This window comes from Elephas maximus, chromosome 24 (assembly GCF_024166365.1).
Source record: "Elephas maximus indicus isolate mEleMax1 chromosome 24, mEleMax1 primary haplotype, whole genome shotgun sequence".
NCBI classification, from domain to species: Eukaryota; Metazoa; Chordata; class Mammalia; order Proboscidea; family Elephantidae; genus Elephas; species Elephas maximus.
The window spans coordinates 41,245,839-41,273,156 of NC_064842.1; the positions used below are offsets into that span (position 1 = coordinate 41,245,839).

General features: G+C 37.9%; 1 protein-coding gene across 12 annotated transcripts in view; it reads left to right on the forward strand.

The window, feature by feature from the left end:
• The window catches only part of RASAL2 (RAS protein activator like 2), a 432,719-nt gene that overhangs the window by 312,485 nt on the left and 92,916 nt on the right, over positions 1–27,318 (forward strand). For 10 of the 12 annotated variants that reach the window (XM_049868388.1, XM_049868389.1, XM_049868390.1 and 7 more), the window contains one exon: positions 23,401–23,507. In XM_049868388.1, the coding sequence (XP_049724345.1) occupies positions 23,401–23,507 (107 nt within the window). Of the gene's footprint in view, positions 1–21,823; positions 21,970–22,552; positions 22,602–23,400; positions 23,508–27,318 lie in introns of those variants that run through there. The other 2 variants (XM_049868396.1, XM_049868393.1) reach the window with 2 other exon arrangements.

Below are 27,318 nucleotides of genomic sequence, written 5' to 3' on the forward strand. Positions count from 1 at the left end.
ACAACAAAGATCTAAAAATCCAAGTAGTAAATTATCCTAGGGATATTTGCCAACCTGAGAGTTCCAGAAGTTGAGTTTTAAGGGCAACAAGATAGGAGATGGGACTAGTGTCCAAACTAAGTCAGGAATTAGAACTGAAAGCTATACCCAGTCCTGCCCAATAGAACTGGGTCCCTTCAGTGGCATCACTAGGGAGGTGCAGGGGTGCAGACTGTACCACGTGACACTGTCAGAGGGGGTAACACGAAAATGACTGTCTATATAAAAATATCCCTGTGGTTAGCTATAAGAACAAAAACATTTTTCATAAATTCAACTTGCATATATCAGTATACCTTCAAGGCTAAAGCTCTATGCTGATGTACTTTTGGAACCTTCTAATATGCTCCAGTCAGAGCTGCCACTATTAGCTAATTACAGCGGTGCTTCAGATCGCATGGTTTCCTCTGCATGCACTACAAGTGCGCGCCGCTGTTTTCGTTGTTGCCGGTGTTTTTATAGTCGCTGATTTTGTAAAATTTTCTGGTGTTTTAGCAACAATGTTATGGTAATATTTGTGATCGATAACTTTCTTGGGAATGAAGTAGCAATTAAAGGGAAAGAAGCAGTGATATATGGGAATTACAATGTACGAGTAACCATATAAAAAGCATTACTAAGGATTCTGTATGGCCTGGCACAGAGGAGGTCCATGGGAGAGAGCTGACACCATGAGTTACCACACTGGGTGACACTAACCCTAGTGACACCACTGGGTCTCTTGATGGGCTACACCCTCGGGGAAACTGGATCAAGAAATAAATTACTCACTGACAAAAATAGACCAAAAAAAAAAAAAAACTTATTTCAGTCTATAATGGGGGTGGGGGCGGGTAATGTAGGGGAGAAGGGAATAAAATCCCCTGAGAATACATAACCACAGTCTTAATCAGACAGAACTAAAATAGTGGACAACTGTAATATATAAGACAGGAGGGAGGTAACTGGAGTTGAAATATTTTAAGGTCATGAATTAGTCAGGGAAAGGATAGAAATCATGATTAGTTTTAGGCTTTAAGTATATGTGTTAAAACGTTAAAGACAACTGCTTAAAGAATAAAATTAGAGTACATAATTTCAAAAGGAGTAGAGGAGAAAATGGATTTTTTTTTTCTGTCAAAAAAATTTTTTGTTGTTGCAGATATACACAACAACACATACACCAATTGAACAGTTTCTGTATGTACAATTAAGGGACATTGATTACATTCTTCAAGTTGTGCAACCATTCTCACCCCTTTTTCTGTATTGCTCCTCCCTCAGTAACATAAACTCACTGCCCTCTAAGGTTCCTATCTAATCTTTCAAGTTGCTGTTGTCAGTTTGACTTGATATAGATAGTTCTTAAAAGAGCATAAGGCTCATGGCAGAATTTTTTTACTAGTTAAGCTAAACTGTAGTTTCAGGAAGACTTCAGGGGTATTTCAGGTTTAAGATTTAAGTTTTATCTCAGGGTAATAGTTTCAGGAGTTCAGCCACCCTCCATGGCTTTAGGAAGTCTAGAGTCCATGAAAATCTGAAATTCTGTTCTGCATGCCGCCCCCTTTTGATCAGGATTATTCTGTGGAATCTTTGATCAAGGTATTCAGTCATGGTAGCCAGGCACAATCCAGTTCTACTGGGCTTCATGACAGAGGAGGCAGTTGTTCATAGAGGTAATTAGCCACAAAGATTCTTACCCAAATTGTTCCATGGCATTGGTTGTAATCCCTACAATGTGTCAGCACTCCTCCCGTTTCCTCCCTGGGTTCCCCCATTTCCATTAGTCTGGTTTCCCTGTCCCTCCCTGCCTTCTCATCTTTGGATTTGGGCATATTGTTGGGCAGATATTGCCCTCTTGGTCTCATAAAGTTGAGTATTCTAAGGAACACATTCTTCATGAGTGCTATTGTTTGTTTTGTAGCCCTGTCTATCATTTAGTTGAAAGATGGCCTCCGGGAGTGTCTTTAGTTTCAAGTTAGAAGATTGTCTCAGGGCAATAGTCTGGGGAGTTTCTCTAGTCTCCTTCAGAGCAGTAAGGCTTTTCTTTTTTTATTTTGAATTTCATTCTACATTTTTTACCCATTTTCACCATGGTCTTCTATTGTGATCCTGGTCAGAGAGGTCAGTAGTGGTAGCTGGGCACCATCTAGTTCTGGTTTCAGGTTAGAGAAGGCTGTGGTTCATGTGGGACATTAGTCCTTTGGACTAATTGCTTTCTTGAGTCTTCTGTTTTCTTCATTCTCCTTTGCTCCAGGCAGGAAATGTCCAATAGTTGTTTCTTAGATGGCCGCTCACAAACCTTTTAAGACCCCATATACTACTTACCAGGCTAAGATATAGAACATTATCTTTATGAACTGTATTTTGCCAGTTGACCTACATGTCCACCAAGATTATAGTCCTTAGCCTTCAAGTTCAGTAGTTCAGTCCTGATGTCTAAGTAGTTTCTGTAACTGTGCCCAGTATGTGCTCTATTATACATGCAGCATTTATAAGTATATGTATAGAAGTATCCACAACCATACCTATATATGTACACGAGTGTACTCCTATATGAGCTCCCTCACGTTTTTAATATACATATTGGCCTGTGTATCTACTCACAAATTATTGTTATCACTCATTGCAGTATATGTTACAGCATTTACTGTAAGTGCTTGTGGTGGCTAAGGTTGTGTGTCAGCTCTTGGCTAGGCCATGATTCTCAGTGGTTTGGCAGTTAGGTAATGATGTAGTAATCTTCCATTTTATGATATAATGTAATCACCTCCATGATGCAATCTGATGTGATCAGCCAGTCAGTTCTAAGGGGAGTTTCCTCTGGGATGTGGCCTGCATCCAATATATATGGACATTCTGGCAGACCTCACTGGTTTTTGCTTGCTCTGGATCCTGCACCCACCTCATCGTCTCATCATCTGACTTCCAGTTCTGGGAACTTGAGCCAGCGGTCTGCCGTATCGCTGGCTGATCTTGGGATTTGTTGGTTTCTGCAGCCTGTTGGCCAGCAGCCTGCTGTCTTACCTGCTGATCTTGGATTCATCAGTCTCCACAGAAAGTGAGCCGGCAGCCTGTCATCTAACCTGCTGAATTGAGTTCATTATACCCTGCAGCTACGTGAGGCAGGAGAAGCCTCCAGCCTGATGCCTGACTTACAGACTTGGGACTTTCCAGTCTCTACAACTGTGTGAGCCATTCCTTGATATAATGCTCTCTCTCTCTACAGAGAGGGAGACAGACAGATAAATAGATATGCTTTGCTGATTTTGCTTCTGTAGAGAACCTGGCCTAATACATTTGGTACCAAGAGTGGTTCTAGAGAAACAAAATTATAAGGATGAGTTTTTGAAATGGGTTCCCAAGCCTAGTTAGTTTTAAAGATGTTGAAGACTCTGCTTCCTGTAGTAAAGAGGGCACTGCTAATCCATGGCATGAGATGGCAATAGAAATACACAAAATATCACCACCAATAGATCAACTATTGGGGAAAGTCAAGGCTCTGGGTGATCACATGTTTGATTCTTTTCTACAGTTTAGTCAAAATGAGAAATACAAGGAAGCTGGTTGGTTGGTCCTACTTTCGTTAGACAAAGTGGTAAAAGCAAGAGATGAGCTCAGGGCTTTAGAGTCACAGCTTAGGTGCCACACAAATGGCCTCTAAGTTACCACTTGTGCCCTGATGAAAAACCTTATTTCTTGTAGTAACAGAGCTGATATTACTGAAAACCATACCCAGAGTCTTATGATAAGAGTGACTGAATTATAATGCTAATTGAATTCCCAATCTGAAATGGTGTCTGAACTTAGAGGACACTGATTGGAAAGAAATGGGATCCTGAAACTTGAGATGGGGACTGTCTTAGTCATCTAGTGCTGCTATAACAGAAATACCACAGGTGGATGGCTTTAACAAACAAGTTATTCTCTCACGGTCTAGTAGGCTAAACTAAAGGTCCAAATTAAGGGCATCAGCTCCAGGGGAAGATTTTCTCTGTTGGCTCTGGAGGGGTCCTTGTCATCAGTCTTCCCTGGGACTAGGAACTTGTCTGCACAGGAACCCCAGGTGCAAAGGACACGCTCTGCCCCCAGCGCTGCTTTCTTGGTGGTATGAGGTCCCCCGTCTCTCTGCTTGCTTCTGTCTTTTATATCTCAAGAGAGATTGATTCAAGACACTATCCAGTCTCGTAAATTGAGTCCTGCCTCATTAACGTAACTGCCACCTATCCCACCTCATTAACATCATAGAGGTAGAATTTACAACACATGGGAAAATCACATCAGATGACAAAATGGTGGACAATCACACAATACTGGGAATCACGGCTTAGCCAAATTGATACGCATTGTTTTTTGAGGACGCAATTCAGTCCACTACAGGACGTATGGGGAAATAATCAGGAAGCTGAGGATACTGAGCTCCTAAATTCCATTGAATCACTCCTGCCAACAGAACTACCACGTCCACCTCCGTCTGATGAGATAAACCCAGCTATGTCTGAACAGCCTTTGCCTGAGATGTCGCCTAGGGCAGTGTCTGAGTCATTACTTGGGGATGTGACTGAGCCATTGCCTGGGGCATTGCCTGAGGCAGATGCCTTACAAGACATTGCTGAATGTTCTCAGAACACATCCCCATCACCCGTTTTTGCTTCTAGATCTAGAACTAGACTTAAGTCCCAGGGAACGCCAAAAGATGAAATACGTACAAAGTGTGAGGGGCCAGGAGGAGGTACACTACACTACAAAAGAATTACTTGACTTTTCTAATACCTGCAAACAGGAATCTGGGGGATATGCGTGTATACATGTGTGTAAATGGCTACTAAAGGTATGGGATAATGGTGCAAGGAACATAACACTGGATCAGTTTGAGTTTGTTGATATGGGCCCACTAAGCACAGATTCTTCATTCAGTGTTCCAGCTCGAGAGGTTAGGAAAGGATCTACTAGTTTATTTGGTTGGTTCACTCAAGAATGGATTACGTGGTGGCCTATACTAAATCATGTTGAAGTACCAGACTTGCCTTGGTATACTGTAGAAGAGGTTACCCAAAGTCTTAGGGAAATTGGCATGTTAGAGTGCATTTAACAGGTTAGACTAACAGACCCACACATGGAGCACTCAGAGGACACACCTTTTACCACAATGGTGAGGAACAAATTTGTGAAGAAAGTCCCAGCATCCTTGAAGACTGCCTTGATTGCTGTTTTATTTAAGTCAGGCTTGACAGTGGGAACTGCCCTAACTGAATTACGTTGCCTAACTACACTGGGGAAACCCTCGTGGCATAGTGATTAAGAGCTATGGCTGCTAACCAAAAGGTCGGCAGTTTGAATCCACCAGGCACTCCTTGGAAACCCTATAGGGTTGCTATGAGTCGAAATTGACTCGACGGCGACAGGTTTTGTTTTGTTTTTTAACTACATTGGGGCTTATTGGATCCCATGGTGGTATAGGCCAAGTGGCAGCACTTAGTCAACAAAGTCAAGGTGGGCATGGTTACCATAACAGACAGCAGAGTCAAAGCAGTAGATCAGGATAGTACGACTCGTATAGACTTTCGGTATTGGCTACTTAGCCATGGCGTCCATAGGGGTGAAAAAATGGCAAATATTTACTTGATCTGTACAAGTGGAAGAATTCTAGATCAAGCGAATAGCAGTCTAATTTCATGGCCAGAATAGAGTCATAGCTTCTCAGTCAATTCCCAGACTTGGGTGACTTTACTTACCTACATCCCCTTGAATGAAAGAGAGGACAGGTCCTCTTAAGGAAGGATCCCATTTCACTGTCAAAATTTCATACTGTTAATTTTTCTCTAAGCTGTCCCCAAAAAGATCTACAGCCTTTTAGGGGAGTGACTGTTCATTTGGGAAAAATAATCAGACTTTTGGGGGATTACTGGATACTGCCTCTGAACTCTCACTAATACCAGGAGACCCAAAATGTCATTGTGGCCCACCAATCAGAGTGAGGGCATTTGGAGATCAGGTTATTAATGGAAATGGAGTCTTAGCTCTGGTCTGCCTCACAGTGGGTCCGCTAGGTCCCTGAACCCATCCTGTAGTAATTGCATAATTGGAATAGACATACTCAGCAATGGGCAGAACCCCCACATTGGATCCCTGACATGTGGAATCAGGGCTGTTGTGGTAGGAAAAGCCAAGTGGAAGCAATTAGAACTGCCCCTACCTAGGAAAATAATAATCCAAAAGGAATACCATATTCCTGGAGGAATGTCAAAGATTACTACCACCACCAAGGACTTGACGGATGCCAGGGTGGTAATTCCCACCACATCACCATTCAACTCACCTATTTGGCCTGTGCAAAAAACAGATTTTGGAGAACGACAGGGAATTGTCATAAACCTAACCAGGTGATTACTGCAGTTGCAGCTGCGTTCTAGATGTGGTTTCATTGCTTGAGCAAATTAATATATCTCCTGGTACCTGTTATGCAGCTGTTGATCTGGCCAATGGCTTTTTCTTGATTCCAGTTTTGAAGGAACACCAGGAGCAATTTGCCTTAAGCTGGCAAGGCCAGCAATACATGTTCAGTGTCTTACCTTTGGGATATTATCAACTCTCCAATCCTATGTCATAATTTAGTCCACAGAGACCTTGATCACCTTTCCCTTTCACAAGACATCACACTGGTCCATGACATTGATGACATTATGCTGACTGGACCTAGTAAGGAAGAAGTATCAACAGCTCTGGACTTACTGGTAAACATTTGTGTACTAGAGGGTGGGAAATTAATCAGACAAAAATTCAGGCACCTTTCACCTCAGTCAGATTTCTAGGGGTCCAATTATGTGGGCCATGTCAAGATATTCCTTCTAAAATGAAGGAAATGTTATTACATCTGACCCCTCCAATAACTTAAAAGGAGGCACAGCGCCTGGTGGGCCTCTTTGGATTTTGGAGGCAATGTATCCCCCATTTGGGCGTGCTACTCCAGCCTATTTATCAAAATAACTTGAAAAGCTGCTAGTTTTGAGTGGGGCCCAGAACAAGAGAAGGCTCTGCAACAGGTTCAAGTTGCAGTGCAAGCAGCTTTGGCTGTCCAGTGGTGCTTGAAGTGTCAGTGGCAGATAGAGATGCTGTTTGGATTCTTTGGCAGGCCTCTATTGGTGAATCATAGTGCAGACTCAGGATTTTGGAGCAAAGTCCTGCCATCCTCTGCAGATAACTACTCTCCTTTTGAGAAACAGCTTTTGACTTGTTACTGGGCCTTAGTAGAGTCTGAATGCTTAACCATGGACCACCAAGTCACCATGCAACCTGAGCCCCCCATCATGAACTGGGTGTTGTTTGACTCACAGTGCCATAAAGTTGGACGTGCACAGAAGTACTTCAACATTAACGGAAGTGGTGTATATGAGATTGGGCCCAAGCAGGACCTGAAGGCACAAGTTGCATGAGGAATTAGCTCAGATGCCCATGATCTGCACTCCTATCACTTATCTACCCTCTCTTAGTCTACATCTATGGCCTCATGGGGAGTTCCTTATGATCATTTGACTGGGGAAAAAGGAATATGGAATAGGCGGTGGAAGAGGTTATATAAGTTACAACCACATGACCTGTTGCAGAAACGAAGACTGCATTTGTTAGAAGTATTCCTTCCTTGTATATTTGCATCACATATTTTTGTTTTCTTCACTTATAAAACTTTAGATGTAAACGAGACTATTGTGTTTTTTTGTTGCATGCATGTTCGGTGTATCAGATTAGCCACAAGTATGACTTTGTAGTTGTCTTTATTTAGAGATTGTGTATGGTTTAGGGAGATGTGTGTAGGCGCCAAGTTGACAAGGAATGGACTGTGATGGTTAAGGTTGTGTGCCATCTTGGCCGACCGTGATTCTCAGTGGTTAGGCACTTAAGTAATAATATTGTTATCCTGCATTTTGTGACATAATGCAGTCACCTGTATGATGTGATCTGATGTGATCAGCCAATCAGTTATAAAGGGAGTTTCCTCAAGGATGTAGCCTGCATCTAGTGTATGTAGATGTTCTGGGAAAGTTTTGTACACTCTGGATCCTCCATCCGGCTCTTCATCATCTGACATCTGGTTCTTGGGGCTTGAGCTAGCAGCCTGCCGTATTGCCTGCCAGTCTTGGAATTTGTCAGCCTCTGAGCCTGTGAGCCAGCAGCCTCCAGTCCTACCTGTGGATCTTGGATTTGTCAGCCTCTGCAGCCCTTGAGCCAGCAACCTGCCACCTGTACTACTGGTCTTGGGTTCGTCATCCTTTGCAGCTGCATGAGTGAGGAGAAGCCTTCAGTTTGATGCCTGACCTGTGTATTGACTTGCCAGCCTCTACAACTGCATGAGCCATTTCCTTGACATAAATTTCTCTCCCTCTCTCTATATATGTATGCACTTCGCTGGCTTGCTTCTCTAGAGAACCCAGCCTAAGACATTGCCCTTTATTCTTGTGTACCTCTCAGTGCCTTCCTTTGCCATGGTTACTTTGTGCTGACTTCCCCCGTGTTGTGTGTTGCCTTTGCCTTCACTAAAATTAATATTTGTCTACTATCTATTAGTGATTCTCCCTCCTTCCCCCCTCCCACCCCTAGTAACCATCAAAGTCTGTTTCTTTCTGTGTGTAAACCTATTCTTGACTTTTTATAATAGTGGTCTCTTACAATATTTTTCCTTTCATGATTGACTTATTTCACTTAGCATAATGTCCTCCAGATTCATCCGTGTTGTGAGATGTTTCATGGATTCATCATTTTTCTTTATTGTTGTGTAGTATTGCATGGTGTGTATGTACCACAGTTTGTTTATCCATTGATAGGTATTTAGGCTATTTCCATATTTTTGGTATTGTGAATAATGCTGCGATGAACATGGGTGTACATGTCTATTCATTTTACGGCTCTTATTTCTCTAGGATATATACCTAGGAGTGGGATTGCTGGATCATATGGTAATTCCATTTCTAGCATCTTAAGGAAGTGCCATACCATTTTCCATAGTGGTTGCTCCGTTTTACTACATTCCCACCATCAGTGTATACATGTTCCACAGCCTCGCCAGCATTTCTTTTCTGTTTTTTGGATCAGTGCCATTGTTGCTGGGGTGAGGTGGTATCTCTTTGTAGTTTTGATTTGCATCCCTCTAATGGTTAATGATCGTGAGCATCTCTTCATGTGTTTATTAGCCAACAACGTGTCTTCTTTGGTGAAGTGTCTGTTCATGTGCTTTACCCGTTTTTAATTGGATTGTTTGGTTTTTTTTTTGTTGTTGAGATGTTGAAGTTTTCTATAAGTTTTAGAGATTAGACCCTTGTTGGATGTATCATAGCCAAAAATTTTTTCCCAGTTTGTGGGTTCTCTTTTTACTCTTTTGGTGAAGTCTTTTGACTTCACCAAAAGATCCCAGTTATCTAGCTTATCTTCTGGTGTTGGTACATTTTTAGTTATTTTAGTTATGTTTGGTATTCTATTTATACTGTATTTTAGGGTGCCTAGTGTTGTCCCTATTTTTTCTTTCACGATTTTTATAGTTTCAGGTTTTACTTTTAGGTCTTTGATCCACTTTGAGTCAGTTTTTGTGTATGGTGTGAGGTATGAATCTTGTTTCATTTTTCTGCAAATGAATATCTAGTTTTGCCAGCACCATTTGCTAAACAGACTATCTCTTCCCCATTTAATGCACTGCGACCCTTTTCAAAGATCCATAGGTGGATGAATTTAATTCTGGGTTCTCAGTTCTGTTCTTTCAGTCTGTGTGTCTATCGTTGTACCAGTATCAGGCTGTTTTGACTACCGTGGCTGTATAGTAGGTTCTGGGATTGGGGAGTATAGGCCTCCTTCTTTGTTCATCTTAAGTAATGCTTTGCTTATTCAGGGCCTCTTTCCTTTCTGTATAAAGTTGGTGATAAGTTTTTCCACCTCCTCAAAGAATCTTGGAATTTGGATCAGGATTGCATTATATTTGTAGACTGCTTTGGGTAGTATTGACATTTTCATGTGTTAAGTCTTCCTATCCACGAGCATGATCCGTTTTTCCATTTATGTAGGTCTCTTTTGGTTTCTTGCAGGAGTGTTTTGTTGTTTTCTTTTATACCCCTAGTTGGATTTATTCCTAAGCATTAAATCTTTTTGAGGTTGCAAGCTTCTAAGACCCCAGGCACTACACAAAGAATTAAGAGGTAGAACAGAGCCACTAAATACATTATTAGGCCAGTTAACTGGGATGTCCCATGATAGAAAATGAAATTTTAAAACCTTGTTCAATCTCAGGAAAGACAAAAAATCAGAAAAAAAGCATAAAAGAGTTAACAGAAAACACAGCAAGATAGTAAAAACAAAATCCAAGTGTATCAGAAGAAACAGTACAATATATGAAAATGTTAAAAGGTAAAAATTGTGAGAATGGATTATTTTTAAATGCTGCTAATGAGAGGCATCTAAAATATAAGGACCCCAGGAGGGTCCTTATGAAAGTCAAAGGTTTGCAAATACTAATTAAAAGAGAGCTGGTATAGCTATGAAAGTGAAATAAAATGGAACTTCATGTCAAAAAGCATTACCAGGAATAAAGGAGGCCCTTATGTAATCATAGAATGTATAAATTACCCAGAAAATGACAGTTCTAAGCTTACATGTACCCAGTAACAAAGCCTCAAGTTTATTAGGCAAAACTTGGCAGAACTGTAAGGACAAATTGATAAATCTACAATCATGTCTATAAAAAATTAATAAGGATGTCAAGGATGTAAAAAAAACACAGTAAGCTTGAGTTAATTGGCATATATAGAATCCTGACTCCAACAATTAGACATTCTTCTCAAGCACATATGGAGTCTTTGTGAAAACTGACAAAAGACTGGAGCATAAAGCAAATGTCGGCAAACCCTAATTTTCATATCATATGGATCACATTCTCTGATCATTGTTGAACTATTTTAGAAAGTAGTTACCAAAAAATTTAGCTTAAAACCTTTATTTTTATAAATTTCAAAAGCTACTTGTAAATAACTTTTTAGTCAAAGAAGAAATCGCAATGGAAATTATAAAATACTTAGAACTCAATGATCCTGAAAATATTTTATATCAAAACTTGTGAGATGTTGCTAACGTAGCTAGGGGATATTTATAGTCTTAATTGTTTATATTGAAAAGGGGAAAGGCTGAAAATTAACGGGCTAAGAGTTCAACCTAACAAAGTAGAAAAAGAAAAAACTCCAATGAAAGTTTATTGAAAGAAAGAATGAACATAGCAACAGATGATAAAATGAAGAAGAGAAATCAACTTAATAGAGTCAACAATACCAAGAGTTGTTTCTTTAAAAAGTCTAATGAAAATAGATGCAACTCTCAAGATTCATCAAGACAAAAAAGAAAACACCATTATGTTAGAAATAAGAACAGGGGCATAATTATAGGAAAAGAAATTTGAATATGAGACTATCATGAACAGCTTTATAATAATAAATTTGAAAATTTAGACAAAATAGACACTTTAAAGAAAAATATGATTAATATAGAATATAGAAAAAATAAGGAGTCCTGTCGACACAGTGGTTAAAGTGCTCAGCAGCCAACCTAAAGGTTGACATTCAGAACCCTCCAGCAGCTCTGAGGGAGAAAGATATGGCAGTCTGCTCCCATAAAGATTACAGCCTTGGAAACTATGAGGCAGTTCAGTTCTGTTCTGTTCTTCAGGGTCTCTGTGAGTTGGAATCGATTCGATGGCAGTGGGTATGGGAGAAATAGAAAACCTTAATAGTCCTGCAACCTATAACCATTAAATTGGTAGTTTAACATCTACCACTGATTGTGGTTCAGTCTCTCCTATGGCTTGACTTCAGAAAATGAATGAATGCCAAGTCACACTTGCATTAGTATTTCCAGATTAACAGTTCAGCTTTTTCATCTCAAATGAAGAAATTGGCATTCTTGTGTCCAAATTTAAAAATAAGCAATTAAAAAGTATCTAATCATTTTGAAACTTAAGCATGGCGATTAAATCCGTGCTGAGTCTTTCAGGTGGTCATGGTTCTGTTAAGTGTGCTTCTTAACAAGAGTTAGACGTTTGTACACTTTCTAATAGAATGATACATGGAAGGAAAACCTTAAAATTTAACCTAATTTCTCATAAAGCTTATTTGTCAAAATCTGAATAACAGCTGAAGATACAAGTTAATATAAATAAAAGGAGAATGATGTAAACTTGAACAGCTGGTTGAGTTTAATTCCATACATGAATTAAAATAACTAGAAATTTTTATCATTAATTTTATTATGTATTATTAAATTGAATAGTATAAAATACCGATATTTTACCATTTTTGACCTACAGAAAATAGCAATTCTATATTGTTCAACCTAATAGAATCATAATTATGAGCACATGTGTCTGTTAAAGGGAAGAAAGATCCGGGCTAAGTATGATTAAATGTTTTTTAGTTGTTTAGTTACAATGTATTTGCTACTAATTGTTGTATTTTATTTTGTCTTAATACTCCCTGGAGTCCCCGGGTGGTATCAATAGTTAACACACTCGGCTGCTGAAAGCCCTGGTGATGTACTTCTGAAAAAAATTAGTTACTGAAAACCCTGTTGCGCACAGTTCTGCTCTGACATACATGGTGTCACCATGAGTTAGAATCGACTTGACAGTAACTGGATTTTTGGCAGACAAGCGAAAGTGTAGATGGTTTAAGAAAACATTGTGGAGAAATGCTTAAAATTGAGAAAATTCTATTAAGAAGTATTTTATTTGAAAATCTAGACAGGATCATCATCATTCAAATCTGGAATCACAAGACCAAGTATTGGGCAGGAATATAATTTGAGACCCCAAACAAGAGAACATATAATCAAGTCGTATGAATTTATATAAATGTATTGATTGGAAATCAAAGAAAGGAATGTGAATACTTAAGCCTGGTTTTATGGAAGTAGGTGAATTTAAATTGTTATTGAAAGTCTCCTAAATTTTGAGAGAGAGATGCAAAGCATTAGTTAAGACAGGAGTGAGTATGGCGAGTCGCAGATCAGAGATTATCTGAATGAGACAGTTTGTTGAGGAATTTGACAGAAGAGAATGAATATGTCAGGTAGGGCCAGGTGATTTTTTTTTTCTTTCTTTCAATGCCAGACTGACTATCCTAAGATCTCTAGGAGGGTAATTACATCAAGAAAGCAATATTTTAGGGAGATTAATCTGGTAATGATGAGCAGAATAGCTTTGAGCAGAGAGACGAGTCAGTGAAATCAGTTAGGAGGATCCTGTGGTAATCTGCATGAGAAGATAAAAGCCCTGGATTAGAGCACTAGATGCTAGTGGAAATAAAGAGCTCAGAATGAAGTAGACAGACATTTTGAAGACAGATTTAGCAATGTTTGGTGGCTTAAGGGATACAAATCAACATCATAGGCTCCTCCCTTTTCCATTACCTTCATTAATGAGTTTGATGTTGTGTGTAAACATTTATGTTTTCATATACTGTCATGTGCATATTTGGTCCTTAGTAAATTCTTAAGTGTTCATCCTCATATTAGTGCTCTAAATATTTGTTCTCTTTTCAGTCAATATTAGTATCTGTTTTGGAATAGAACCAAAATTAGTCTTAAAAAGATCCTGATATAATCAAGGACCAAATCTTTATTTTAATGTTCACTGAATACTGAAGTCATACTATGAATGAATCAAATATTATATCCATAATTATATATGAAACATTATAACAGTTACAGAAAATGTTTAAATAAAGAACATTTCTAGATTAGAAGAGAGATTGTCTTCCAGAGTCGATGACAAATTATAACTAGCTGCAAGATTAAGAAAATCTTATAAATAACTAAATTGAAATGCTCAGAAGTCATTTTATGCTGAACAATGTTTATTAGCTTTTTAGAGATTGTTTTTTGCAAAATCTAAGGTCTTGATGCTTTTTATCTGTATTTGTCTTGTAAAATTTGTATAAGTAGTTATCTTTTCGCAGGACCGGGCAGTGTTTTGTTCTGTTGTACACGGGGTCGCTAGGAATCAGAACCAACTCGATGACACCTAACAACAAGTTATCTTCCCGCTCCGGTGTACTGAAGATTAATAATCATTGGTGACACTCCTTAGAGAGACTGAAGGGCAGGTTGTTTTGGAGGGCTTTTTTTGGTTTGTTTTGTTAATTCAAGGAATCAGTAGTATATATTCTTTATAGCTTGTTTCCTGTTTTGTTCAAATTATTTCACTATTATATATATAATTTATTATCAATCAAGTAAATTTTCTACCTCTTTACCCCATTACCTCATCTTTCTGTTTCTTGGCTAGCATATTCTTACTACCATCAGTGTTCCAGGATTGAAACTTTGCTTTGCTGTGGGTTGATTTATTTATTCTCAAAATATGAAAAGTCAGGTGCATATTGTTAAAGTCTTTGGAGTGTTTTTTTAGGAAGAAGTGAGATAATTGGAGTCTCCATGATTACTTATCTTTATCTCAATTATAGCCCATTATACAAAATGCAAAGAGAGTAGTATAACATGCATCGTCGTTAAAAATACAGGCTCTAGATCGAGACCGCATAGGTTGAAATCCTGATTCTGCCCTTTACCGGCCACGCAAACAGGCAGAACAATAGAATTTCTCCTCGTTTCCTTACCCAGAGAATGGAGGATGAGGATTCCGAGTGCAAAGGATTGTAGTGAGGATAGAAGGGATTACCCATATAAAATGCTTAGCATGTAATAAGGCTTAATAAATGATAGTTTGGTGGTATTACCATTATTATGTTTTTATTGTTATTATTAGGATCCCTCATTGTTATCACTAAGAACCAGAGATGTGCTTTCTATTTGAAACTTCAGATACCATGTAATTATCCTTGAGCCATTTTCTTAGCCTTTCTAGCTGAAAGTGTCATTTGCATTAAAAATGTTCTCTACTATATTATACAGCCTCATCATGTGAAGCACTAAGTTGAAGAAATGAAATATTTGTGGGTCTTCAGATTGCTTGATCAGGAAGAAATGTTTAAAATAAACAAAATGTCAAAGAATAAACTTGGAAGAGAGAAGGTGGGGGAGACAGGATAGCTTTACTTTCTGAGAATTCACATTTCTGTACTTACCACCAATTTGTATGTATTGAAGTAAGTGTCAGGGGCATGCAAACTTGAAAGGACTGCTTGTTTGAATGAAGTACTGCAGTCTAAGTGATACAAATTGGATAAAATTAAAGTGGCTCTAGGGATTTGTATTTCAGAGCAGCTGAATGGTGATGACTGTCAGCATACAGGCTTTAAAGCAGTAAAAATGGGATACAGCAGAAAATGGCCTGCTGAAAATGGTGGATGAAATCTATAATACATCCAGGAGTTATGGTGTTAGCCGCTATATAAATGCATAATATGCCCAGGTGTTACAGTGATAGCCGCTATATAAATGTGCTATGTAATTTTCTTTTCTTGGCTCTTGTCACTTTTCCTTTATACTGTTGTTGTATGCCTCCATCTTTAAGCTCCCACTGCCTTCAGGAGTCCTCCAAGAAAAAAATACAAAACTTCATTTTTGTGAAAGCCTTTTTCTTTCATGTTTTGCTTTTGTTATTAAAGTCCCTCTTCACTGAAAAGATACCAACCCATTTCCAACTACTAGTCCTTCTCTCCAATTTTGTTTCTTAAATGTCTTCTGAGACTCCTTTGAGAGGGGATCCTCCAATTTAGAATCCACAGCATGAAGGTATTTGCTTGTCTCATTTGTTAATAACCGGAACCACTGACATATTTCATCCTATTTAATGTTATCATTTACACAATATAAGGGAAAACAGCATGATAGTGAAATGGACCCATTTTTAGCAACACTACTCATGCTGAAATTTCAGTGACTTGAATGGGTTCACAAACAGTGTGGTGTGTTTTCAATTTTTTATCATGCTTTGTTGAAATATTATTGATCTTTAAAAAGGGTTTTGAGGTGAACTGAAGAATTCCTCTTTGGAGAATAACATTAGAACACTTGTTTCCTAATACAATATCAAAAAATACTAAAGGGGACCTATGAATAATTGTAATTAGCAGAACTTTTCCATCTGGAAACCCTGATGGCATAGTGGTTAAGAGTTTGGCTGCTAACCAAAAGGTCGACAGTTCGAATCCACCAGGCACTCCTTGGAAACGCGATGGGGCAGTTCTTTGTCCTATAAGATCACTATGAGTAGGAATCAACTCAACAGCAACAGGTTTTTTTTTTTTTTTTTGGTTTCCATTCATACATTTTTTATAAGTCTGTGTGTAAAACTGCTAGGAATTGGATTTGGTTGCTATTAATGTGAAGTGTTTACTCGTTGCCATTGAGTCAGTTCCAACTCCTAACGTCCCTATAGGAACAGAGTAGAACTCCCGCATAGGGTTTACAAGGAGCAACTGGTGGATTCCAGCTGCCAACTTTTTGGTAAGCAGCCAGGCTCCTAACTGCTGCACCACCAGGCCTCCGTGAAATGTTTAAACATACAATACATGCCAAGGAGCCCTGGTGGCCCAGTGATTAAGAACTCGGCTGCTAACCAAAAGGTCAGCAATTGGAAAACACCGTTGCTCCTTAGAAGTCCTATGGGGCAGTTCTTCTCTGTCCTGTAGGGTTGCAATGAGTCTGAATAAACTCGGTAACAATGGGTTTTTGGTTTACATATGCCAAAGTAACTGCATCTATGAACATGTAATTTTTTTTTCCTGGCCTTTTGCTGTGAAAAGAGTATTTTGGTTCTTTACATCATTGTCCCCCAAATTAAAACCTTATAAATATTTTTCTACATTTTGTTCAGCTTTCTTGATGAATTTTCTGAGTTTACTTACACATTGGTAAAGTTATTCCGTTTTTAAAAAATTTTGCCCCTCCCTCCATCAAAGGGAATAATTATCATTATTACTACATGAACAGCCACAAGAATTAAATAAGATAGATACTAAACCCAGTACTTTAAAAAAAAAAAAAAGTGTAATTGTTGAGTTAATGAATCTCCGAGTATGTACACACATATGTAATTGATAATTTTAGCTTATTAAGAAATGTAATTTCACAAGTAGGCATTTCACTGTATTCAGTAAAATTTCAGAAATTTTGCTAAACCCTTACAATTACGTGCTTAACACTTGGCTAGGTCTGCAGTGGTGGCAGGGGATAAGTCAGAAGGGGGAAAGTATGTTGGTGGTAGTAGATACAAAAGAACTACAATAACTGTCCTGTCACCAAATAGCTAGTTAGTTTCAAAACTAGCTAACAGCCTCTTTAGGGGACATGTGGCACATATACATGAAAATGTCAAGAAAAGTACCAGAAATTAGATGTTCAAGTACTAACAGGAAAAGTAAGTTATTGATGTAAGTAAAAAAAAAAGACACTGGTAAGCTAGAGTATTTGGGCAGCATAAACGTGTTAATAGTTGTGTAAGTAAAATTATTTGACTCATCAAATTTGTCTATGGAAGATGAAGTTTAAAGTGGAACTTGATTATTTCATATTTTGTGGTACTTTTTTTGTTTTGCTTTGTTTTGTTTTAGGCCACATTGTTTTAATTATTCATTCAACAAATGTTTTTTAAACAGCTGCCACATGCCAGGTACTGTTCTAAGGACAGCAGGGAGTGGTAATCTATGATTTGTTTTAAAAAAAAAATTATAAAAGAGCTGTATTTTTAAAGACAATTATAATAGCAATATGTTTTTATTGCAAAAACTTTAGAAACTGCAGAAATGCAAAAAGAAGAAAATCATAATCCGTAATCCACGATAACTCAAAAGAACTACTCAATAAATTTTGGAAAATGTCCTTCTAGGCTTCTTTTTCGTACATATATAAATATATTTCTACAAAATTAGGATCATACTTAAAGTGCTATTTTTTAACTTGCTTTTCTTCACTTAAAATTATGAACACCTTTTCTACACTAATAGAAGCCCTGGTGGCACAGTGGTTAAGAGCTCAGCTGCTAACGAAAAGGTCAGCAGTTTGAATCCACCAGCCACTTCCTGGAAACCCTATGGGGCAGTTCTACTCTGTCCTGTGTGTCGGAATCGACTCGACAGCCACAGGTTTGGTTTTTGTTTTTTTTCTGTACTAATAGATCATTATTTTTAATGTCAGTATAGCATTCCAATGTATTGATATACCATAATTTCTTTGTCCAGCATGTAGAAAGTTTCAATATTTTTACTTTTATTAAAATGCTATACTGTATATCCTCATACACACACCTTTTGGGCATTTGGCAGTTTCACTAGGATAAACCCCCAGAAGTGGTCAAAGGGTGTGTAAAATGCCAAGGCTTTTTTGGGGTACCTATTATCAAATTACTGGGTTATTATCAAATTGTATGGCACCATTCACGTATGTATCAAGGGCAGTGATTGTTCAGTGGTAGAATTCTTGCCTTCCATCTGGAAGACCTGAGTTCAATTCCTGGTCAATGCATAGCCACCATCTGTCTGTCAGTGGAGGCTTGCATATTGCTGTAATACTGAACAGGTGGTGACTGAGCTTCCAGACTAACACAGACTAGGAAGAAAGGCCTGGTGATCTGCTTCCAAAAAAATTAGCCTGTGAAAACCCTATGGATCACAGCAGTCAGATCCTGTTGTGCATGGGGTTCCATGAGTCGGGGGGCTGACTTGATACCAGCAAACAACAATAACAATATTACTGCAGGTGACCAGAATACTTCAAAAAGTCAGGGATTATATTTCTACATATAGGTATATTTTGGCTTGATTTTTTTCCCCTAGCCTTAAAAGCTATATATGGTTACAAATAAAAGTAGTTTTCCTTAAAGTATGAACCAAAACTAACTAGGCGCTCTACACCCCTCCCCCGTCCCCCAAAGATTTCATTTTTATAGACAAGTTTTAGAATTGTAGTCAGGTTCTTCCTCTCATATAGGAAGTGCCAGTATCATCTTTTCAAATGTTTATGGCAAAGTAAATGTTTCCACCCTTACTCTTAGTTTAGCAGTGTTTGAACCACCAGACTTTCGATTAGCAGCTGAGTACGCAACCACTGCACTGCCAGGACTCCTTTTAGCTGGTGTTACAGTAGTAAAATCAAAACTAGGAATCCTTCCAAGCCCTACTTTCATTTTGGGGGGATGCTGTCACTGCATTAGTCATTCTGTTGTGTGCCTCCATCTCACTGCTTCCCCCGAGTTTAAAAAAAAAAGCTCCTTAGGGTTCCCCAAATGTATGACTATTTCCTTTCCTTGCAAGAGACCCAGAATTTTTTTTTTTCTTATTGTACTTTAGATGAAGGTTTACAGAACAAACTAGTTTCTCATTGAACGGTACACATATTGTTTTATGATGTTGGTTAACAACCCCATGACATGTCAACACTCTCCCTTCTCCACCTTGGGTTCCCTGTTACCAGCTTTCCTCTCCCCTGCTGCCTCCTAGTCCCTGCCCCAGGGCTGGTGTGCCCCTTTAGTCTCGTTTTGTTTTATGGGCCTGTCCAGTCTTTGGCTGAAGGGTGAACCTCAGGAGTGACTTCATTACTGAGCTGAAAAGGTGTCTGGGGACCATACTCTCAGGGTTTCTCCAGTCTCTGTCAGGCCAGCAAGCCTGGTCTTTCTTTTTGAGTTAGAATTTTTTTCTCCATTTTTCTCCAACTCTGTCCGGGACCCTCTGTTGTGATCCCTGGCAGAGCAGTCAGTGGTGGTAGCCGGGCACCACCTAGTTGTTCTGCACTCAGTCTGGTGGAGGCCGTGGTAGATGTGGAGAGAGTTGGAATTTTTTGACATTTGCTTCCTTATAAATGAACTGAAGGCCAGTAGTATGCTAAAGAGCACAATGTTAGTGTAAGAATGAGGCTGCCTTCTGTTCGTTGAACTAGCACATCCTCCTCCAAAAGTACCTTTACCGCTGTAATTATTTGGGTGTCCGTTTCTTTGCCATACTTTTCAAAGAAAGCACATTGACATAGATTTCCAACTTATAAGAGATGTAAGAAGAGAAAGTGTATGTTGAGGAAGTACTGCTATATTAATACCACACTTTGAATTTAGAGAGCCCCTTTCCAAAAAACTTATTTAATATCCAAGTATATAAAGTCATGAATCTTTTCTTAATCAAGAGTAGCCTCTGGTTGGTTTGAATAACCCATTTTATTAAATGATGAAGACCAGGGTAGGAGAGGTGAAATGGTGTACACAGAATCACACAGATAGTTGGTAGAGCTGCAGAGAAAAACACTCAAATGTTCGCTTTGTTCAATGCGTGTCCTCTGTGGAGCTGTGTTGGAGGTTATCTCTCATCATTATAGGTCGTCTCTCACCTCATCTCAGTTCGTACCCAATGGCAAAGGAAATGATGAGATAAATTAATAGCTTAAAGGGGCTTTTTATAACTTATTTGCCTTCTAATCTAAAGATGAAAAATTTTATTTTCAGAGGATGAGAGAGTGAATGAAGCACTTTCAGGCCTTTATCTACTGAAACAATATTGTATGTCTCTTGCCTCAGTCTCAGGAGGTGAAGCATACTCAAAAATTACTGTAATTAAATGTTGTGACTATGAAAAGAACATTAATTTTACAGCAGGTGAAATAATGCAAGAGTGTGTAGCATGAGCAGGGTAAGGGACACAACCATCTAATTTGGGCCTACTGGAACTAGTACAGATTTTCCTTCCAACTCAGCAGAAATATTGTTCAAGAGCATAGTAGCAGCTTGCTTTCTTCTTGGAGATTTAAAGTTAAAGGTAGCTGGACCAGTTTAATATGCACGTTGTTAATTTTGCACTTGCTGATGCTGCTCCCTCATTTCTCAGTGGACACTGGTTCTTAGAGTATATATTCTTGTCTTTGCTTTGAAATAGTATGAATCTTCTGAGAGCTCAGAATCCTGGATATTTCAGAGGCCCATCCTGCATCAACAGATAAGTTGCATTGTTGTGGATGCAGAGAAACTGACGTAGTGTGGACTTCTTTCTCTGTCATTAGTTGATTTAGCTTACCCAGTTTCCTTTCTTTCCCCCTTTTTAGTGGCAATTTGTTCACATTTGAGGAATAATTTAATTTCCTCTTTCTGGACCCAATAACATCGTGATACAGAAAGAGAATCTAAAAGAGAAGAAAAGATACAAATATCTTATTTGTTGGAGTTTGAAATGTGGTTGCTCATTTCACCAATATAATTTCAAATAGTTAAAAGCATTGAAATATATTTATTTAATGAGTTCATATGTCTGAAAACTAAAATTATGAGTTTGGAAGAAAGTAAGGAATGAGTTTTAAGTTTTTTCCTTTGCAAATTAAGGAAAACGGTTTACTGGATTATTTTATCCTTGCTACTGGAATTTATCATTTTTCTCCAAATTTGGTTTCCATCCATTATTCAGAGATTAAAATATATTGTAATGCCCAATCTCATGTATCTTCTAATTTCATAGAAGAGATTACCTTTATAGGCAATTATCAGATTTTCTTCTTCCTTCACAAAACTCCTCTCCCCACCTGCCTTGTCTCCACTCTTCCATATCGAAGTGCCTGATTTGAATAATCACTCTGAAAAGTCATGTTCCTGAGGTCTGGGATCTTCTTTCAATGTGCTTTGACAAGCCGATTTGCTTAAATTCACTGCTTTGTGCCATTTCCATGAATTTGAGCTAATTATACTGCTATTTTTCAGAGATGTGCGTTAGAAGTCATGTGTGCCCAATTCTGAAAATGGCTTTGTACATTAAGGCTCATTTAACCACTGATGGTTAGAAAGGAATTGAGAGACAGTTATTGGTCATAATTTTAAAATACAATAATAGCGTGAAACTCTCTTGTACTGCAGGCATGTAAGACGCTCTGTTGTCAACCTCTCAGTCATTAGGAATGTTGCAATTTGACTTATGTCTTACTGATCAAGATGTCACTGAGAAGATATGTTTTAGTCATGGAAAAGAAAATTGGCGTGCAGCATTCAAAGATAGTAATAGGGTAAGCACTTCCAATTGAATTTTCATAGGAAGAATTGATTTGTGTGCATTACTGGGTCTGTGTAAAATGGTGTCCTTTTGGCACTAGCTGAATATAAATTTCAGTAAATGTTTTTTCTTGCTGCAGATTAGTGTGATACAGTGAAATTTTCTGTAACTGGGGGAGCAGTGCTTAGGCGTCTGTTAATAGCCAAAAGTAACTAATGAGGATGTGCAGTCGGAAGGATTGATTGAATAGCTGCAGTCTGTGTGTTTCTTTCTCACTTGCTCTCTCTGCAAGCTGTAGAGAGGGAGGGGGAAGAGCAAGACACAGAGAGGGAGGGAGCAAGAGAAAAAACGCTTTCTCTTAAGTGGAAGTAGCACGGATCCCAGGGGCCAGGAGGCCAGAAATGGAAGTTTAAACTGCATCTGTCTTTTAAAGGGAGAACAGCAGGAATCAAAATGTCAGTCTCCGGAGTCACATTTTACTCGTTTTTTTTTAAGATCTGGAAGAGAACACAGAATACTTTTTTTAGGATGTGGTTTTTTTTTTTTTTTTTTTCTTTTTCCATGTTGAGATTATCTAATATCTGAGAAGCTGGATTCCTATATGTCTGTCAGTTGAAGTGGAGATGGGAAGCAGTTGTGATAAAGGTATAATATGTATATATCTATCATCTCTGTTGGCGTGTGTATGTGCAGATATCTATGTGTGTATATATATCACTCTGTGAAAAAAAATCTTAAAATGTAACCTTAATATAGTATATGTAGTAATTAAATTGGAGAAGATCACATCATCTGCAAAATCCGAAGCTTGTTAGGTCAGTTTGAACAGACTGAGGATTCCAGAGTAAGATCTTAGTGAGGTCATATTGCCAGAACCAAGGAGAAGCTGATCTATTTTTATATCTGCATAGGCATATATGTGATTTTATCCTGGCAGCCACTTTCAGTCTTCTCATGGCCTGTTGGTTGCAGTCTGGTGAATCATCTTATCTGCACAGAACTGAACTTTGACCTTTTTGCAAACACCATCAAATCATGTATAACACTAGACTATATTTTGTTCACAAGAATATCAGAAATTTTGTTTTATTCCATTAACTCCTACATTGCTGACAAATAGAGTAGTAGATTCATACACTGTGAAGTGCAAATATTTAATTAGTTCATGGATAGTAAGCATAGCTCAGAGGAAATTATTTTTTATAAGTGCACAGGTAAAAATAAAAACTGTCACACTAGAACAGATTCTTAACTGTGATCAAATCTCCCTAGAGTCTTGATAGTTCAGACGCCACAGAGAAAAAGAGATAAATTGTATGAAGATAGAATATAATACACCTTTTAAGCACACTCACTTTTGTGGGAAAAAAAAATATCGTTACAATTTAGTGAAAGAGCCTAAATTTCAGATTCTTACTGGTGTTTCTTTCCTTGTCTTTTTCAGAGGTGCCGGCAGAAAGGTCCCCCCGCAGACGGAGTATCTCAGGGACCAGTACATCAGAGAAACCCAGCTCCATGGACACTGCAAATACCTCACCCTTCAAAGTACCAGTAAGTATTTCTCTTGTCTTGATATCAAATATTTTACTTTTCCCTTTTCTTCTTAAAGTCAGAGACAACTAAAGAAATCAAGAACTTCTGCTCCTCAAGAACTTCTAATACTGAGGTTAAAGAATACAGTTATCATCTTGTATGGATCACCCGTGGTAACGTCCACTGCTTTTAGTATAAGGTTGTAAAGTTTTAGAGAATATTATTTTTACTTGTGGGATATTTTCCAAATATATAACTAAATACATTAAATTGAAATTCCTCTAAAAAGAAGAGGGCAAATCTTGGCAGGATTTTTTTTATGAAGTTACTAGCTAACACCTATCACAATTCTGTGAAGAAACTGGTGGAATTTTTTTTTTTTTCTTTTGGAGGGAGAGTTTAATTTTTTTATATTCCAGAACTGGGACATAGCAGAGAGTGATGAGACTTCTCTCATTGCAGAGCAGACCATCAGAGTATTAGACAATTTTGAGTTCTCATCCTGAGACCAAGCCTGTGCTTTGCTTAAGCCATTTTTAGGGGAACATCTAAGTGCTTAAGAAACACTCTGGAAGAATATAACTCTTTAAACTGACCAGCCAGTACTTGTTGTTGTTGTTGTTATGGGCCATCAAGTAGGTTCCAACTCATACCAACCCTAAGTACAACAGAAGGAAACACTGCCCCAGACGTGCGCCGTCCTCACAGTCATTGCTAAGTTTGAGCCCATTGTTGCAGCCACTGTGTCAATCCATCTCGTTGAGAGTCTTCCTTTTTTTCCCCTAACCATCTGCTTTGCCAAGCATGATGTCCTTCTCCAGGGACTGGTCCCTCCTAATAACATGTCCAGAGTTCTTGAGATGAAATCTTGCCGTCCTTGCTTCTAAGGAGCATTCTGGCTGTACTACTTTCAAGATAGATTTGTTCATTCTTCTGGCAGTCTATGGTATATTCAGTATTCTTTGCCAGCACCATAAATTAAATGCATCAGTTCTTCTCTGGTTTTCCTTATTCACCGTCTAGCTTTCGCATGCATATGAGGCAATTGAAAACACCATAGCTTGGGTCAGGTGCGCCTTAATCTTCAAGGTGACATTTTTGCATTTTAACACTGTAACAGGTCTTTTGCAGCATACTTGCCCTATGCAATACATTCTTTGATTTCCTGACTGCAGCTTCCATGAGCGTTGATTGTGGATCTAAATAAAATGAAATCTTTGACAACTTCAGTATTTTCTTCCTTTGTCATGATGTTGCTTATTGGTCCAGTTGTCTGGAGCCGGTACTTAGAATTAGTATTAAATACATAAGAATGCTGAGGAGGAAAAGCTGTATGTGATCAGTTCTGGTGACTACCAGTTGCAGGCCTCGTTTCGATCCTTTTGATGTAACTCTGAGTAACTCATATTAAATCTCTTTTCCTTTGTTTTATTGGGCAAGAAATATACTTACTTTCTAGTCATATCATTTTATTAAAATTGTTTTTACACTTGAAAATAATTATTCTAGGTAGAACTGCAACCAATATAAAGTAGAAATACTTTTCTATTTTTTTAAAAGAGTCTGTTTCTTTTAATTCGGCCAAGTCAGTAATAACAGCCTATTCTTTATTTATTTATTGCAATGCCTTTTTAAATTTTTTTACTTGTGATGCTCTTTAGAACTGATACTTTGTGATATATAAATTGATGTTCACTTCTGAAACCTGGTATGGGTATTTTATTTTGGATTAATCCTGAGGAGCAAGATTTCCTTTTCTTGTATCTTAGGGGCTTGTAGAGTTTGTGGATATCTGTAAATGTGACATTTTTCTGATTTTTTAATAAATTTTCTCACTTTTTAAAGATCACAAGCATTAGATTAATATTCTAACCAAATTAAGACAGAAACTTTAAAATATCAGGTTTAGTGCCTTTGTATTAAATTTCTGTGTTTCATAGATGTAGCTACTTTTTTTTATGAATGTAGAGTTTTTTTTTTCTTCCTTCACTTCTTGTTTTCCTAGTGAAGCAGAGATCAGTATAATAATATTCACTACCCATATGCGGAGTCTGTTGAAAAGGGTTGATTTAGAATTTGATGTTTGCATACCATTGTGCTGGAATAAAATGATGAATTCTTTTTTTTTTTAAGTCAGTGACTAAAGAAGACCATCCCTCTGTAATGTGGTAACATTGTAATACTTCCTATATTTGAGTCTAAAGTTCATGACTGGGCATTTAACATTTGTACTAATTTGGAGCCACAACTTTCACTTATATTTAAATAATAAGTTGACAGCTAATTTAAGGCTCGTCTTGATAATAAGACCAATTATTTTTGAGTAAAAGTAATAAACCAGTGATGCATATACATGAATGCAAGTACTACTTACAAATCACTTACTCAGTTGTTGGCCTTCTAACAACCTCAGCCACCACATAGACAGAAATAATGAGGGAAAGGCTCTCTGACTACCAAGTTGTAGTCACAAAGCTCACATTGTTAGCGCCCTAGAACTTACCCATTCTCAGGCCCTCCCTAGACAGTTGTCTGAAAAATAACCATCAAGGAAGGAGGTACTTCAAAAGCCAGATTTTTCTGGAAAACAAGTTTTATAAGCATCACATCTCTTTAAGATTTTCAATATTCTAAATGGATATGTATCGCATAATATTACACCCCCTCCCCTTTTTTTAAACAGTAGAATGAATATGATTTCACTTTTTCTTGATGATTCAGGGTCTTGTTATCAATGTCAGTTACTGTACTATCCATATCCTGTAAACAATGGTACCCTTAAGGGCTACTGATAAATGTAAGGCTGTTTGTAACAGTGAGTAAAGGGAGGAGATAGAAAATAAAAGCCAAAGAACCATAAAAACAACCTAAATCCATTTAGGATAAAGGCAAATAGCCTTACATTTATCAATAGCCCTTCAGTTTACTGTTGTTTACAGAATGGTGCATAGTAATTGATATTAATAATAATGACCTAGAATCACCAAGAAAAAGTGAAATTATATTCATTGTACTGTTTTAAAAAAAGGGGAAGGGCTGTGTAATATTATGCGATGTATATCCATTTTTAGAATATTTAAAACCTTGAAAAGATGTGATATTCATGAAACTTGTTATCCAGAAAAATCTGGTTTGTAATGTACCTCATTCCTTGATAATTCTGGATAAGTAATTTATATTATTTTAAGAGAAGCCAAATAACACTGGCTGAATGAGGCACTGCAGTACTTGGATGTCTATGGAAGTACATTTTATTTTTAAAATTTCCATGTAACACCAGTTGCTAAAGTGACTTACATCATTTTGATGTATTGCTGAAAAGAAGTATGTCTAGTTTTCAAATCAACACAGAATATTCTGGCAAGTAATATCTCAAATGGACTTTCTGAATATGGATCAACAGTACAAAAAGGGACCAAACTGAGATATTTGCCTTTAAGTTATTTACACAGTCTCCCAAAGAAGATCTCTTCCGTATTAACATCATGAAGAATCAGAAGTAAGATTTAAATGCAAGTGCTAGTGGTTCTAGGATTCAGATGTTTTTACTACAGTGAATATCACATTCACCACTCATCAGGTGGACTCAAAAAGGAGCTAGAGTGGACTCTACAAAAGGGCCTTATTCTTTCCTGCCCCATCTTCAGGCTCACTGGGAACAGATGAAATAGATTTAGTAAGCCCTGACTGAAGTTATTAACAGTGACACACTTATTGAATGCCTACTTTTGTCAAAGTATTGATGATTCACCAATTGGTGATACTTTTTTGCTACTGTTGTTGGTATGGAGAAACAGAAATGAACACAACAGAGTTTTCCACTCTCGGA